Here is a 17,303-nt window from a genome sequence, read left to right as displayed (position 1 = left end):
ATTAATGGGTTAAGGTGCAAAAATACCCCCAACGTTTTGGGTCAAGAGCAATTTTACCCCTAACGTTTAAAATGGTGCAATTTTGCCCCTAAACGTTTGTAGCCAAGAGCAATTTTACCCCTAACGTTGATAATTTGGGTCAATTTCAGACACTATTATAAAACACAGATATTTTTATTCATTATTTTACATCAATTGCATATCAATTCATTCTAAAAAAAGGATTTCATGTTTTTTGTAATTTAATAATAGAATTGGAGATTAATATTTATAAATTCAGTGAATTTTTTGAATTTTTTGTCTAATTCGTACAAAAAACAGTATATTTTTTATTTTATTTTTCACATCCCAACATATGTTTATGATTTGTTACTGATAAAATGATGCACATGTGAAGTGTAGATGATAAGATTCATGACCGAGAAGACAGTTTGATGAATTATTTCTGAAATTGACCCAATTTATCAACGTTAGGGGTAAAATTGCTCTTGACTACAAATGTTAGGGGTACAATTGCACCATTTTACACGTTAGGGTTAAAATTGCTCATGACCCAAAACGTTAGGGGTATTTTTGCACCTTAACCCTTCATTAATTACAATGTAACAGATATTAAATTATTTATAAATGATGCTTACAAGCTATACAACCAAAATAAAAAGTATAAACTCTGTATTCAATAAATAAATGAATTACATTATGATTAAATGAGCTACAACCAAGACAGTACTACTATTACAACTAGATAATTATTGGCGTATTTATGTCAATTTATTGCTAAGTAGAAAAATATATTAATTAATTAATTAAATCATATTTTAATTTTCAAATCTTGTAGGACAACTACTTTTCCATGGGGCGATCTTGCTTCCCGAACTAACTTCTCCGTTGACAGTATTTTAGCCAACCTACACGATTAAATAATCAAAATTAATTCTCAAAACTCAATACTAAAAATATTAATTAATTAAGATAGTCGGTTTTGATCGCATGCACCTTAATAAGTAGGTAGAATTTGATCATTCACCATTAGATTTAGGTTTATTAGAATTTAAGGTGAAGATTCAAACATCTCGAGACTTAAATTTAATAAGTCTATATCTAACTGTAAATGAGCAAATTCACTTGCACATTAAACTGCATGTGAAGCTGCATGTGTTACGTACTTGATAAGAGCTTCTTCATTAGTAGCCTTATAAGCAGGCTGAAAAGAACCATTTTCCAAATTGACCCTTCCAACTCTTTTCTTCAGTAACTCTTCCCCCACTTTCACTAAACCGTTCAAGTTTTCTTCGGTGGCGATGTCGACGGACGAGAGGTTTCCGGTGAGACTATCGTCTTGGATTCTGATATAATTTTCCTCGGAGTGAAGAGCCTGAAAAACTGTAGAGATATGGTAATCAACCATGTCGCTGCTAGCTTGGGTGAAAACATCAACCAAAGGAGTGGAATGTTCACTGGTTAACCAACCAAGTAAACCCCATTTAGCGGCTTCAGTAGCTTCGAATTTTTGTTCACTTTTGGCAGCTCCGGTCCCTAAAGAGAGCACCATAAATCGAGTGTAATCTGTTGGCTTTATGGGGAAGAAGTCTGGATTATTGTGGAGAATCTCTTTCATCACAGCATTCATAGCCACCAATGTCTGAATTAAACAAAACAAACACACCCAAATGCAACAAAATCAATAATTGTGTCTGTCCATCACCGACGAGTATTCCATCGGAATTCCGTTAATCCGTCGAGAATCAGAGGTTAAAACCTAATTTGATCCCTAACCTGTACTGTAAAAGTCAATTAAGTCATCAACTTATAAATCGAACGTCAATTGGTTCCTTACCTTTTAAAATCTCTAATCAGATCATCAATTATTGAAATAAAATTTTGGATTAGTTTTTATATTTTGATCAGTATTTTATTCTTGGTTATAGGTCTAGTTATTTTATATTTTCGGTTATCGGTTCAATTTTAGCTAAAAAACCGGATAAACCTAACCGAATAAATATTATATATATATACATATTAAAAACACTTTTGTAGAACCCCACTCGGTCAAAATTTAGCCCTTATTGGTAGGTAATCTGTAAATTTCACTGTAAACTCTCATCGAGGTATGTGGTTTGCCCTGACTTTGGGAGTGGGTAGACCTACCCTTACCTAAACTTTTCCCTACCAAACAAAAAAACACTTTTGTAGAATATATTAATTTTTGGTTTGATTAACCAATTTTTTTTTTACTAAAACGAAACTGATAACGAAACCTTAAATATCATAACTATTGATCAAAATAGCGATTTAATATAAAATAAGAGAAACAATTTTTTTTTTTCAATTAGTGGAGGAATCTAATTTACGGTTTAATATATATATTAGAGATCTAATTGGCGATTTTAGAAGGTTAGAGAACTAATTGACTAGTAAAGTATAAGTTCAATATCTAAATAATGATTTTAGAAGATTATGAATTTAATTGATTTTTAAAATATATGTTCAAGGTGTAACCGGTGATTTTAGAATATCATGAACCTAATTGCCTTTTTAAGTATGGATTAGAGAACTAATTGAGCTTTAAGCTTAGCTTCAAATATAATCAACAAGGGATATTATATCTTTTCCGGCAAATAATTCCGTCGGTAAGACTTGTATTTACGCTAGTAATGTTTATCTTTTTTTTCATTTGCTTTCTCACTTACTGGATTATTAGCAGCGACGCCGCCGTCTATGAGATCGAATTTGCGGACGTTCCCTTGAGAATCCTTGGTTTCGAAAGCATGGGCAGGAAGATAAGTTGGGGCGGCTGAAGTCGCTATGCATATATCAGATAGAAGCGCATTTAGCGACGGAATCTGCTTCGCCTGAACCATTAAATTATATATACAAATTAAGTCATGCTAAAATCATTTTGAAACGAGTAATTAAATGATTTGATTTTCAATATATAATACGTACCTCATAGCTATTAAAGACTGTCGGTTGAAGACGTTTGATATCAAATGTAGGGATGACAACATTTGTCAAAGTCTGTCCCAATCTAATTTCACCTAATTTCTCTTTCACAACCTTGTGTAAATACTTCCCATCATACTTAGGTCCTGTAAACGTTTTCATCAAATTCGCTGCAGGAGCGAACGGAGACCTGTTTGGAGACCCCAAAATTAATCGAACCACGTAAATATTATTACTCCGCAGCCCGTATTAATTATATAAATTTACTTACGTGTCTTGATGGAAGATTTTAGGGCAGTGCTCAAGGTAGAAAGTATTGATGTCTTTAGCAGCAAAGATTGGACGGTTATTTTCATTTGGTGCAGTTAACATAGCAGTAACAAGTCCACCAGTACTAGTCCCTGTAATCACATCAAAATAGTCTGCCAATCTTGCTTCCTCACCATCAAGTTTCTGCACAAGTTTCATATACAAATTAATTTTCTTTTTCGGCGCGCGGACCAAAATTTTAAAGGAGGTTGCTGGCGAGATTTTGAGGGAGCCAAAATTCTTCCCCCTGTGTACTAGTACTAAAATGTATTTTTAGATTGGCTAAGAGTAGTATCGGTCCGCCCCTAAAGGAAACCACAGAATTATAAATTGTTTATATAATATATGTACCTGAAGTTCGGCTTCCAAAAAAGCAAGGATAGTTCCGGGTAAAATTCCTCTGATTCCACCACCATCAATGCTAAGAATGGTAACTAAGTTGCCATAAGTTGGGGGCTGGAGTGGTGATCTTGGGGTTTCCATGTCACAGGCTGTGAAATTAGCAAAGGTAAGGTGTTTGAGTTTGAGGGAAAAGGGTAGAATTAGAAACTTTGTTGTGATTATATATATGTAAATGGTTGTTATTGAGGGTATTTATAGAGGTGGGTGGAGTTCAATGATAGTATTTGAATATTCAGCTCTTTTACCAGTCAAATGATAATATCTTCATCTCTTTGAAATTTCTAGTTGCGACTTAAATAGGACAGTTTTAACCCTCTATCAAGTTGGGAATATTAATTGAGTTTTGTGTTGTAATTAAGGATGCTTCCAACCGCTAACAATGAAACTGTATGGTAGGCACGTATGCTTTTATTTGGGAAACTATAAAAGAATAATCTTCTAGGTGTAGGAACTTTTACTTTTATTTGAACTTCAATCAGTGTTTCTTCTTAATATAATGTGTTGGAATCATAGTTTTTTACCTTTTATATTCAAAATACTAAATAGCTCATACGAGTCATCTCAAGCTATCTTTTAGTATGTGATTGGGATTTTTTTTTTTTTATAGATCTCATTTTATCACATCTAGCTCTATTGTTGGGTGTTTTAGAAACTATTAAACTATTATCTATTAAAATTAGTAATAATAATATTTTTTTTTGTAAAACTATTGGAAATATATACAGTGAATTTAGTAATGATAAAACTCATACAACTTTAGTGGAAGTATTACGAAACTCCTGTGAAATTCTTGGGAATATATATAGTACAATTAATAGTGATAAACTATTGAATTGCTATTTATCATCTCCGTCTACTAGTTACCGCTACCATATTAATATTCTTGTTATTTTTATATTTATTTTTTCAAAAACTGTGAATAGTTTCTCTCTTTCGATCAAAACTGAAATTCTGAAAATAATCGATGAGTTACAACCCAAAAATCCTAGAAATTGATGATTATGAGGACAAGGTAATTTTTTTTTTAAATTTACATTATTTCTCGCAGGCGTTCGGGAAAATCGCTTGGCCATTGGCCAAGTGGTTTTCCTGACCGTTCGAGCATACGGACAGGGCAATGTGCAATATTACCAATTATTTGACTTTTACACTCGTTTTAAGTGAAGTTTTAACAGTTATTATGATTTCCATTTATGTTCAAGTGCCATTAGAAGATTTTGGTGGTGACGGGGTTGATTACAGTAACCATTTTTGTACTACCGCGTTCAGAAGCCATCGAGTGGGCCAAAAAAGTTGTCATTAAACATGGTTTCGAGCTGATTATTGCTTCACATAAACACGAGGGGAAAGCAGAAGCGCTTGAGATGTTCTCATGGTGAATGGTACAAAGGAGTCTTGAATAGTTTGGATGTGGCTTTACAAAGCAAAACTAAGAAAAAATCACGCAAGTGTAAATTCCAGCTAAAAGTCGTACAATTACAAGGCTATATCGGTTGGGGATCATGGTTTCGAATTGGATTAAGGGTATGCACAACCATTCATTGGTTGTTTATCCAGAGGGATATTGACATATGAGCGAACTTAGTCCCGCGTCTAAAAAAATAGTGTGGGGCATGAATTCGGCTCAAACAAAGCCGTGTGCTATTTTGATGACACTTCAGGAAAAGCATCCAACGGACAACCCAACTAGAAAACATGTTTATAACTGCAGAGATCATTTGCAGAAGATTGGTTTTAAGGGTAGAGATGTGGTGAGTCAATTTTTCCATTTAGCTATCGAGAACAAGTATGCGCATTGGACGATTGCTGAGTCAGCGGTGTGTTGATGCATATGTTTATGGCACATCCAGAGTCAGTGGAATTACTCTGAACCTACAACTAGTACATTGACATGTATTCAACATACAAAACGAATAAGTACAAGATGCCAATTTTCAAAATTGTTGGGATGACTCCATGTAATAAAAACTTCAATATAGCTTATGAAATTATGAAAGATGAGACTGAGTCGAGATATCGTTGGTTGATGGAAAGGCTGAGAAATTTGATTGGGTTTGATGTGCACCCGACGACTATTGTCACTGATGAAGTGGTAAAATGAAGCAAGCTAATCAGAAATACTCTTAGCTTTCTGAATATATGTGGGAATATCATAAGATGAGACTGAGTCGAGCTATCGTTGGGTGATGGAAAGGCTGAGAAATTTGATTGGGTTTGATGTGCACCCGACGACTATTGTCACTGATGAAGTGGTAAAATGAAGCAAGCTAATCAGAAATACTCTTAGCTTTCTGAATATATGTGGGAATATCATCGCCACCAGGCTGAGATTCTGAAGTTGAGCCTAAAGATTTCGAACATAAAATCGAGAATTAGAACAATAAGCTCGGGTTAATTTATTTTAAGGATCCACTATTTTTGGAAGGAGAGCTACTAAAACGGAAGAGAGAATCCAATTGAGGACTTGTTGATCCTTCTAATCCCAAATAGAGTACAATTGGTTCTTGGAACCACTAGGGAGAGTTTTTTGCGGAGGTATTTTGATAGAGTCAATATGATGAGAGAATCCATTGCCTCGTAGTAATGACATCATCTGTGCCTTCCAAAGAACATAGTTATTTAAGACTAATTAATTTGATTATTAGTTGACCTAAAACACTGTGAAAAATTAATTTCTGTCGTGGTATAGTAGGTGCGGCTAGAATCATGGTGTTTGTGGGTTGTGTGGTGGGGAAGGTTGGCATGATAAGAGAAGGGATGATGAATGAGTTGAGCAAAACATAGGGTTAATTGATGGGTCATGGGAAGGGATGTGGAATCAATAGTTGATGGGTATACATGCGGTTGAGATCGACATAACAAGGCTAGAACCACTGGTTGCAGTGGTGACGTTTGAAGCATGGTTGGAATATCAGAGATGAGAGGGAGAGATATGGTGATTGACGACTAGAGTTTTGAATTGCTATTTATCATCTCCGTGAAAGTATTACGAAACTCCTGTGAAATTCTTGGGAATATATAGTACAATTAATAGTGATAAACTATTGAATTGCTATTTATCATCTCCGTTTACTAGTTACCGCTACCATATTAATATTCTTGTTATTTTCATATTTATTTTTTCAAAAACTGTGAATAGTTTCTCTCTTTCGATCAAAGCTGAAATTCTGAAAATAATCGACGAGTTACAACCCAAAAATCCTAGAAATTGATGATTATGAGGACAAGGTAATTTTTTTTTTAAATTTACGTTATTTCTCGCACGCGTTCAGGAAAATCGCTTGGCCATTGGCCAAGTGGTTTTCCTAACCGTTCGAGCATACGGACAGGCCAATGTGCAATATTACCAATTATTTGACTTTTACACTCGTTTTAAGTGAAGTTTTAATAGTTATTATGATTTCCATTTATGTTCAGGTGCCATTAGAAGATTTTGATGGTGACGGGGTTGATTACAGTAACCATTTTTGTACTACCGCGTTCAGAAGCGATCGAGTGGGCCAAAAAAGTTATCATTAAACATGGTTTCGAGCTGATTATTGCTTCACATAAACACGAGGGGAAAGCAGAAGTGCTTGAGATGTTCTCATGGTGAATGGTACAAAGGAGTCTTGAACAGTTTGGATGTGGCTTTACAAAGCAAAACTAAGAAAAAATCACGCAAGTGTAAATTCCAGCTAAAAGTCGTACAATTACAAGGCTATATCGGTTGGGGATCATGGTTTCGAATTGGATTAAGGGTATGCACAACCATTCATTGGTTGTTTATCCAGAGGGATATTGACATATGAGCGAACTTAGTCCCGCATCTAAAAAAATAGTGCGGGACATGAATTCGGCTCAAACAAAGTCGTGTGCTATTTTGATGACACTTCAGGAAAAGCATCCAACGGACAACCCAACTAGAAAACATGTTTATAATTGCAGAGATCATTTGCAGAAGATTGGTTTTGAGGGTAGAGATGTGGTGAGTCAATTTTTCCATTTAGTATCGAGAACAAGTATGTGCATTGGACGATTGCCGAGTCAGCGGTGTGTTGATGCATATGTTTATGGCACATCCAGAGTCAGTGGAATTATTCTGAACCTACAACTAGTACATTGACATGTATTCAACATACAAAACGAATAAGTACAAGATGCCAATTTTCGAAATTGTTGGGATGACTCCATGTAACAACAACTTCAAGATAGCTTATGCAATTATGAAAGATGAGACTGAGTCGAGATATCGTTGGGTGATGGAAAGGCTGAGAAATTTGATTGGGTTTGATTTGCACCCGACGACTATTGTCACTGATGAAGCGGTAAAATGAAGCAAGCTAATCAGAAATACTCTTAGCTTTCTGAATATATGTGGGAATATCATAAGATGAGACTGAGTCGAGCTATCGTTGGGTGATGGAAAGGCTGAGAAATTTGATTGGGTTTGATGTGCACCCGACGACTATTGTCACTGATGAAGTGGTAAAATAAAGCAAGCTAATGAGAAATACTCTTAGATTTCTGAATATATGTGGGAATATCATCGCCACCAGGCTGAGATTCTGAAGTTGAGCCTAAAGATTTCGAACATAAAATCGAGAATTAGAACAATAAGCTCGGGTTAATTTATTTTAAGGATCCACTATTTTTGGAAGGAGAGCTACTAAAACGGAAGAGAGAATCCAATTGAGGACTTGTTGATCCTTCTAATCCCAAATAGAGTACAATTGGTTCTTGGAACCACTAGGGAGAGTTTTTTGCGGAGGTATTTTGATAGAGTCAATATGATGAGAGAATCCATTGCCTCGTAGTAATGACATCATCTGTGCCTTCACTACAAGAAAAATGAGTAATAATGAGAAGAAAATAATGATAATAACAAAATTCTCATTGAAGAATAAATATAATGAGAAGAAATAATATCACTAAATATTAATTACCAATAATTTCATTTTTCAGATAATTTTTTAGAAATATCCTCATTAAATAAGAAAAAACTAATAAGAATATGGAATATTTTCATTAAAACATACCGTCAATAGATATAATGTGAATAAATAATATCATAAATATTAAAATAATATTATATATTCCCCAAACATTTAGAGCCTAGTTTTTTTACTAAAAAATTTCACTAAGGCGCCATGATTCCCCAAATTTTTGACTAAAATATTTTAGAAAGGCGCATCCATTCCCCTTAAATTTTCACGAAACCTAAAATTGTACTCCATCCCCTATTCCTCTCCTGGTTCTTGGCTATCCTTGCTTTCTTCTCAATCCCAATTCGACCTCTTCATCAGACTTTTCAAATATCTAGCAGGAACAATTTTTCATTCTCCTTCCTTTTTAGGGTTTGCTCACCTCTGCTGCCCTGTTTGCTAAAATCGACACACTCTCCTCTTTCTCTCTCAATCTGCGTCCTAACCTCTCAATCACCCACCTCTCTTCCTCTCTCGATTTTTATCAGCCGGTCCTCTCTCTCCACTCCATCATTTTGAATGTCTCAAAGCCATCATAAGGATACTGGCGTGGATTGTATTTTCGAAGGCAACTGCTGCGTGCGGACCCCTTACAACCATTAAGGGCCAGATTATGCTTCATTAGGCGAGTTAGCTTCTTAATTAAAGGGGTTTTCTTTAGGTTTGCGTTAATTTTGAATGGATTTGGTGCCTTTTTTTTGTTAATTTGTGAAGGAGGTTAGAGTTTGTATCGCTGAAATTGATAACTCATTTTGTTTCAGGAACGAAACTCGACCATGTTTGGGGGATATGTACTCATAATTTTGGTTGTTTGGGCTTGTTTTATTCGTTCAGTCCGGTAACAAGTTTTGTTCTCCTATGTTCTTTGTGTTAAAAATTGCTTGTTATAGCTGCATTTTGGGGTTTTGGCGGTTTAGTACAACATTAAAGATTGAACATCTGAATAACTTCTTCAATTTTGTGATTTATGATCTTTGGTTAAGTGTAATGTGTAATTTTAAGACAAAAATTGAAGTTTAAGTTGAGTAATTTCATAAAATTACTCCTAATGTTGGTTAGGTGTAATCTAAAGACAAAAATTGAAGTTCAAATTGAAGTCGTGTGACACGTTGTTAGACTTTACTGGCATGTAATCTGTTCAAGTTTCTGTGAATTCATTTTAGGTGGATAAGGGATTAATAGAAATCGAAAGGAGCAATTCCATTAATGGTTGCTATGAAGGAACTGCCACCAATGGAAGCATTGTTGAGTAAGCTTGAAAGATAACCTTCTACCATTGTTGTTTTCAGTATTTCATCCATTAATGGGTTCTGATTTTTATTGTTTTTTGGAATTGATAGACAGATTGATTGTTTTCAAAGGCCAGTTTTGTAGAGATTGATGATTGTTTCTATTGCTACTTCAATCCTGCAGTTCAAAGGTAAACAAGTCATCCTTATGATTAGATTCCTAAATTTGAAGTTCAATTATCTGGAATATGATGTCAATCATGTTTAAGAATTTGTTTTTCATTTTATACCTTTTTTATGCATGTTAATTGCAATCTTCTATGAGATTAACTTTTACCTAACATGAATTGAACTCAAACAAAAACAGAAGTTCCAGGAGCACAATAACTGAACTCAAACAAAAATAAAAACCATGACTGAGCACAATAGCAGTTAAAGAATAACAGAGGATTAGGATGAATTTGGCTAGTACCAGGGGCTAAGTATCCAAAAGTGCCAGCAGGAAATGTAGAAACATGAGTCCTATCAGGGTCCATCAAAGTAGCCAACCCGAAATCGGACACTCTAGCTTCCATGTTCTGATCCAGTAATATATTGCTTGACTTTATATCTCTATGGATTAGGTGACGAATGCAATCCCTCTTGCTGCACCTAAAGCTATCTTATATCTCCTTTGCCAATCCAGTTTATTTTTCCTGTTGATCTTCCTACATAATAAAACTTTGGTTTTTGCAGGGTCAAAATAAACTTTCAGTATCAAGTTTATCCTTTAACGTGTTAATTTTGGTATTTGATCTAAATGACAAGTGTAGCATTCTGTTATTTATCAAATGATGGCTTCTGTTGCATAGTAGAGGAAATTAGCATAGGGGCTAGGTCAAGACATTTCTCTCGATAACGGAGGGAGTATTTTGTAATTGTTTTATCATTTTATTCTCATGGTTGATTTTTTCTTTTGGTCCTATAAAATTTAATTGGTTTAATTGTATTGTGTCCTATTATTTCATAAATGTCTCAATTCCTTCTAATATATTCGGATACCAATAATATTTGAAGGTGATTTGGCTAATGTTGCTGCTTTCCACATCAAAGAAAATGATCATGTCCACATAATTGGACAGCCAAGTGCAAATTCTTCTCCAATTGATGTGATTAGGAGTCAATCAATCCCTGAGGTTTTTCTGTTTTCTCTCTTTCCTATTTCATTTTAGTTCAATTAGTTTATAAAATTGTTGCCTCCCATAAATTTTAGATATTTTCTCAAATTGAATGAAATTTGAAGTTTCATATCTGGGGTTTTTATTTTTGTTTTAGGCAATTTATAATTCTGTTTTGAATTTCGTTGCTTTGGATTATGTCTAATAAATTGTGTGGTGCTATATTTGTTTCCAATTTGAACATCAAAGGCTATAGCTGTGACTGAATGTAAAGAAATAGGTGTTTGTTTTTAGGTTATATAAAACTGATATGAAGATGTAAGAAAGCTTTATGTTTAAAAATAACTTATATTGATTCTGATGAAGCCTTATGCGCAAGGTGTACTCTAAGTTGCTTACTTGCTTTCTAAGTTATACTCTAATGCGCAAGGTGTTCATCTTATAACATTGGCCGTTTTTCTTCTTGACTGTTTATGGAATTCATATTATTCTCATCTAGAACATGTAGATGCACATAACAGTTGTCTGAGAACTTCTATTATTGCTTATGATGAACAAATACAAGTTGTTTACTTGCATGAGTTATAGGTAAGTTTAGAGGCAACAAATACCTCTATTTTATTAGATACAATGCCTTGCCTATGGGTATTGAATTACTTATGATAGTATTAGATATTACGGAAAGGGAGGTGCTCCTTCATTTGTATATATTGACTTGCAATCCGCACGGCCAAATGAGCATCGTTGCGGTTTTCTAACTGAAAACTTCTGCGGTTTATGTTTTTCAGCGTTTTTATCATTGTCTTGCTTTGAAATCAAAGCAACCAGATGCACCACTAGACAGAACTCTTAAGAAGATAACTGAACCTGATCCACAACTTCTTCGGGAGAACAACGGTGTTATTGATACGTTTCTGAAAAACTTTGCAGTCAAAGAGAACCCAAGGGTGATTACTTTTTAAGCCCTTTCCTAGTAAAGAAAAATTGTATTTATGCTTCCTAATTCGTTGAGGCATTTACAAATGTGATTCAACATGCAGTTAAAGAAATCAACCCGGCGGTTTTTACCGAAGAAGCCATCTGGCTGAGACGACGAAAAGGATTACGGACCGGGGATTGGTGATTCAACTCCTGTCCAAAATTTTGAAGCTGTGATGTCCCGCCGAGATGACCCAGATTGGATAGGAAAAGCAATTGAGGGTATGAAAAATAAAATATACAGCTAAGATACTCTGCACTAATGTTTGCTCTCACGAGGCTTATATATGGAAAATTTGACAGGCAGAGTCAGAGCTTTCTAAAAAATTCATAGAGTTGCTTTTATGACTTGTTTCTCTAGTCGATGTACAAGTAAGTACTGATCTGTTCAGGTTACTGCACATTCTTATTTAATTCTGATACCCATTTGGATATTCATTTTAGGAGCTCTTGTATATAGCAAAACTAGTGTGTATATATTGCATGCTAGCTGAGTGGAAAAAATGTTATTTTAGGAGCTTCAAAAATTGTTTGTAATATGTATATATTTGGTGAACAGAGCTGGGAAAGATGGTGGTATGAGGAGCAAGAGTATTTGAGGACAACTGGTATACGAGGAAAGATATTTGAGGTAGTTTTGGATCTCTGCTTCTTCTTCCAATATGTGATTATTTACCAGCTTCGCATTGCTGTTGGCAATACTAACATAACTGTTTATTTGTTGTCTTGGATTTATGTTGTTGTTGCTTTTGTCATTTATTGGGTTGTTGCTTTTGTCATTTATTGGGTTGTGGCTTATGAGAGGGACAAGTGCTCTACATTTGTCTGATTTAAGTTTGGGGATCTTCTATTTGTAGTTGCTTTATTTATGCCTATTTATTTGCAATTTGATTTAAGTTCGATGGCTAGCTGTGCATATAACTAGTTTCTCATCAAAGATTAACTGTTTGGCCATAGTTACTGATGACATATGGTTGTTGTCGATGGTAGGCTGAGACACTTCTTGGTTATTCGAGAGAATCAAGACAGGAGTCACCATCTTATAGTCCTTAAACAAGTGGTGTTTCTTAGAATATGCTATATGCAGCATGTCCTTGGTTATGTTCTCTATTCTATATTCTTATTTGCATATATGTAGCTTTAATTTATATTTTACCAAATGAAAATAATAGATTTTATAAGTGTGACTGTGATCTTTATAAAATCTAAACCCAGTACTTACTTGTCTATTTTGCTTAAATCTGAATTGGTATTTGCATTACTTACCAGTACTTGATTGATTCAAGTGGTTGGTTACGCTGGACAGGTAATACAGCTCCACCTACTATATTCTATTTGGAATTCCAGAATTTCTGACATGCTTCATCTGCTCAATATAGAGTTAAATGGAGGGCCTTGAAAACCATTAACACTAAACTAGCTACTAATTAAGATGAGAATGAACAAAATAGCTAGAATAGTAATCATGTAGAGAAAGGAATACCACTGTTTGGCAACCAAGTGTCCCATTTTGAAATAACAGACATTGAAATTAGCAGCTTGGGAAACATTCATGAGATTATAACCAGTACTTAATAAGAAAACCCCACATTTAATTGATCTGATCATAACCATTGTCCTTCTAATCTTATGGCTTAAAACTTTGATATGTTTTCATAATAATTTTTTGGGCTTGTTTCAGGTGGGGGAGTGCTCTTGTTTCGAGGACTTTCATCACAACATCAGATGTTGCTATAATTTTGAGAGCTTTTATAGAATATTGCTTTACTGGTAAGTGTGGACTGTTTGGGGAATATTGCTCTCCTTATTGACTGGAACTATCCCTGTGAACTATGCTTTGTAAGCAACCTCTTGAATTTTAGTACATGAAGGAAAATGATTCAATATTATATGTTTAATGCAGGCATCTCCTACATTATACTCACACACAGGTGCATTATAGGAGGCTAGAGTTATAATAGCTCTTTCATGAATTAGCAATTGTGTTATGTTTGTGGTGTACGTCGGCTATCTTTCTTTTTCCAATTAAGATGGCTTCAATTGCATTAACAATAGTTTATTTAGTGTCATTAACTATCAATGTATGTGATACTTGAGTTCATTAAATTACCGTGTTTTGTTACATCAATTTATGTTCGTATCATTGTATTCCAAATTTTTGTGTATGAAATTAACTGTAAATTTGATGCTTTGGAAGCTCCCTTCAATATGAGTCATAATAGGGTATTAGCTTGTTGTCTTTATTCTGATATCTAGTTTCTTCTAATGTGGCAATGGTTGTGTTTATATATGGAACATTAGTGAGTTGATATCTGGACAACTGAGGAAGTCTACTCATGTCCGGATACCTTTTGGGAGCATTGCTTCAAAGATCGCTGATTTTGTCTCCGCTCGTTGTTCGCCCTGTTGGATTGTATTCTTATAATTAATAAGTAGAATATTGTTATATAATGTAAATATTTTTTTTATCATGATAAAATGTTTAGTGAGGGGTTTTTGAATCATTATAAAACATTTAATGAGAAGATTTTTAATTATTATATAAAAAATTAATGAGAATATTTCTAATTATTATAAACAATTTAACGAGAAGTGTCTTTATTATTATAAAAATTATGACGATGACAATTAATCTCATTATATATGGTGATAATGAAAATGTATTTCATTCTCATAATTACTTTTAGTAAGGGACCCCTATAATGAAGGGAGCCATGAGAGTAATAATTCTTATTAAAAACTCTTTCATGAGAATATTTGGACTTTTAATGATAATGTTTCTTCTCATTAAAAGCCTCTTTTTTTGTAGTGCTTCCAAAGAACATAGTTATTTAAGACTAATTAATTTGATTATTAGTTGACCTAAAACACTGTGAAAAATTAATTTCTATCGTGGTATAGTAGGTGCAGCTAGAATCATGGTGTTTGTGGGTTGTGTGGTGGGGAAGGTTGGCATGATAAGAGAAGGGATGATGAATGAGTTGAGCAAAACATAGGGTTAATTGATGGGTCATGGGAAGGGATGTGGAATCAATAGTTGATGGCTATACATGGGGTTGAGATCGACATAACAAGGCTAGAACCACCGATTGCAGTGGTGACGTTTGAAGCATGGTTGGAATATCAGAAATGAGAGGGAGAGATATGGTGATTGACGACTAGAGTTTTGAATGGTAGGCTCTGATAGCATATAAAATGTGAAGCTACTTAAATGTATTATTGACTAGTAAAATATATATATATATATATATATATATATATATATATATATATATATATATATATATATATATATATATACAACCGTGATAAGCATAAAAGTAAACCTAGTATACTAGGAAATCCTAATGCAACTATTACATAATTATCAGTTCTTAGTTCATGGACCGTCTTTTGTCTTTTCGATGTGTTTTGGTGTAGTTGATTCGTGATTGATGATATACAATCTTTAGTTCGTTTTTTTTTATACAATCAAGCTAAAGAGATTATAGGTTATAAGAGGTAACTCCTAGATCTAGGTTATTTATTACTTTAATCCCACAATATATTTTTTTCATATTCAATAGAGAATATGCATTCTAGTAAAAAAAAAAAATACCTATTTTAGTGGTGTTTTTTTTCTTCTAAAAGCCCCCTTTTTTTTAATATATTCATAAGTAGAGCCTACTCACAAGTTGTAAAATTGAATTGTAGAAAGAGATGGAAGACTAGAACAATTATTATTAAGGTTGGAGATATTGAAGCAGCAACCTCTTTCTTCTTTGAATTTTGATTGTCACCAAAAGATCCATCAACCCCATTCATCACCTTTTTTTTTCTTTTGGAAAGAACCCCATTCATCACCTTAATGTGCTTTTTTGGCTTTGAAAAAAAAATGCAAATTCGATATTGAAAAATAAATCTTTTTTTAGTTCTAATATATGTAATAAACTTAAATAATCACATTCTTAAAAAAGTCTAATTAATTTTTAGCTTAAATAAATATTCACTAAAAAAAACCTTAGATTTTTTTGGCTTTCAAAAAAAAAATGCACACTTTTTTGGGTTTTTTGGTATATTTAGAGGTGTTCGTTTCAGCTTTTCAAAAGAGCGTTTATTTCACCTTTTCAAAAGAACGTTTATTTTACCACAGGAAATATAGTATTTGGTTAGGTTTATAAAACCGCAGTTTTTAGCATTTTCTCTAGATACTGCAGCATTTTTGGAGTTTTTCATGAACAGTTGTTTATAATTATTTGTTATTGACAAATTATCATTCTTATTTCCACAAAATAGATTTAAAAAAAATAATAATTAAACAGCTAACAGGGCCGGCCCTGGGCATAGGTCCGGGGTGCGGTCGCCCAGGGCCCAAGGTTGAAATGAGCCCAAAAAACTTAATTTTTTGAATATATACTTTTTTTTTTGTTATAAATTTAGTTATAATATCCATTAGGCCTAAAAATTGACAAAATAATATGATAGTTTAAGTCTAAAATGGTCTAAATTTCTATTTTTAGATTTTTTAGTATAATTTTTTTTATTAAAGACTCGTTATCTCTTATTTCGCCTAAAACTCTTAAAATATCAGGATCAGCCCTGACAGCTAATAACAACCGGAAACATTGTTGTATCTAATAGTTGAACCAAACATATCATCTGTGTCTTTTCTCATTAATTGCGTATTAAGTAATCCTATACAAGTATTGAAATTAATCTATGATCCAATTGTTTGGGTGACGAAACCTCAAAAAAAGTAAAAATATATAGTGCGTGTGGTCAACAAAAATAGGATTGAATTGATCAAATCAAACAAGTGCATGATGCAATCTCAATTATAGTTGTATTTAGTATTTACCACCTTTGTTTATATTTTTTTCATATTGACTCCAAAAATATCAACCAAATCTCACATTGTTAACCATTTCACGTTACTAAATAATTAACTCTATATATCACACCATATATCATTCTTATTTTTCAATTTTGGAGTAAGTAATAACCAATATGGTAAAGGCCATGGTTACTTTGTTTTTAACAAAGTAGATATTACTTTGTGTGTTTTCACCATTGGATTGATTTTATACTCCATCATCCAATGGTGAAAACACACCAAGTAATGGTACTTTGTCAAAAACAAAGTAACCATAGAAGACACCTAAATAATATTTATATAATAGTGCAGTTTTTCACTTTAATATTATTGAGGAAATTAGATATAAAAAAAACAATTTACAATAAAATACGGTCTCATTTACAAAGGAAATCTACAAATTTAACTCATTCTCATTTTTACATATTTAGATCTGTTTAGATACATGCTATCAAACTAGACTCTTTTA

At 33.5% G+C, this 17,303-nt stretch overlaps 2 protein-coding genes across 10 annotated transcripts; one reads left to right on the top strand and one right to left on the bottom strand.

The window, feature by feature from the left end:
- Positions 1-642: 642 nt before the first annotated feature.
- Positions 643-3,820, bottom strand: LOC136235146 (patatin-like protein 2). Its single transcript, XM_066024681.1, has 6 exons — positions 3,604-3,820; positions 3,215-3,396; positions 2,947-3,133; positions 2,691-2,852; positions 1,167-1,642; positions 643-908 (listed from the first exon to the last, which is right to left on the bottom strand). The coding sequence occupies exons 1-6, from the start codon at positions 3,733-3,735 to the stop codon at positions 812-814; spliced, it is 1,236 nt and encodes a 411-aa protein (XP_065880753.1). The 5' UTR covers positions 3,736-3,820; the 3' UTR covers positions 643-811.
- A 5,019-nt stretch (positions 3,821-8,839) lies between these two features.
- On the top strand, positions 8,840-14,490 carry LOC136235147 (ATP-dependent DNA helicase 2 subunit KU80-like). Of its 9 annotated transcripts, none has more exons than XM_066024689.1 (11): positions 8,840-9,279; positions 9,380-9,456; positions 9,782-9,867; positions 9,963-10,038; positions 10,904-11,022; positions 11,793-11,951; positions 12,045-12,204; positions 12,286-12,354; positions 12,542-12,613; positions 13,664-13,752; positions 13,886-14,172. In XM_066024689.1, the coding sequence occupies exons 4-7, from the start codon at positions 9,999-10,001 to the stop codon at positions 12,090-12,092; spliced, it is 366 nt and encodes a 121-aa protein (XP_065880761.1). In that variant the 5' UTR covers positions 8,840-9,279; positions 9,380-9,456; positions 9,782-9,867; positions 9,963-9,998; the 3' UTR covers positions 12,093-12,204; positions 12,286-12,354; positions 12,542-12,613; positions 13,664-13,752; positions 13,886-14,172. The 9 variants fall into 9 exon arrangements, with proteins under 9 accessions (XP_065880761.1, XP_065880762.1, XP_065880760.1 ...); XM_066024686.1 differs by lacking the exon at positions 13,886-14,172 and adding an exon at positions 14,284-14,490 and having other exon boundaries at positions 8,841-9,279; positions 9,959-10,038; XM_066024684.1 differs by having other exon boundaries at positions 8,841-9,243; positions 9,959-10,038.
- The last annotated feature ends 2,813 nt before the right edge of the window (positions 14,491-17,303 follow it).

This window comes from Euphorbia lathyris, chromosome 7 (assembly GCF_963576675.1).
Source record: "Euphorbia lathyris chromosome 7, ddEupLath1.1, whole genome shotgun sequence".
Lineage (NCBI taxonomy): Eukaryota > Viridiplantae > Streptophyta > Magnoliopsida > Malpighiales > Euphorbiaceae > Euphorbia > Euphorbia lathyris.
This window is presented reverse-complemented; position numbering and strand designations above follow the sequence as displayed.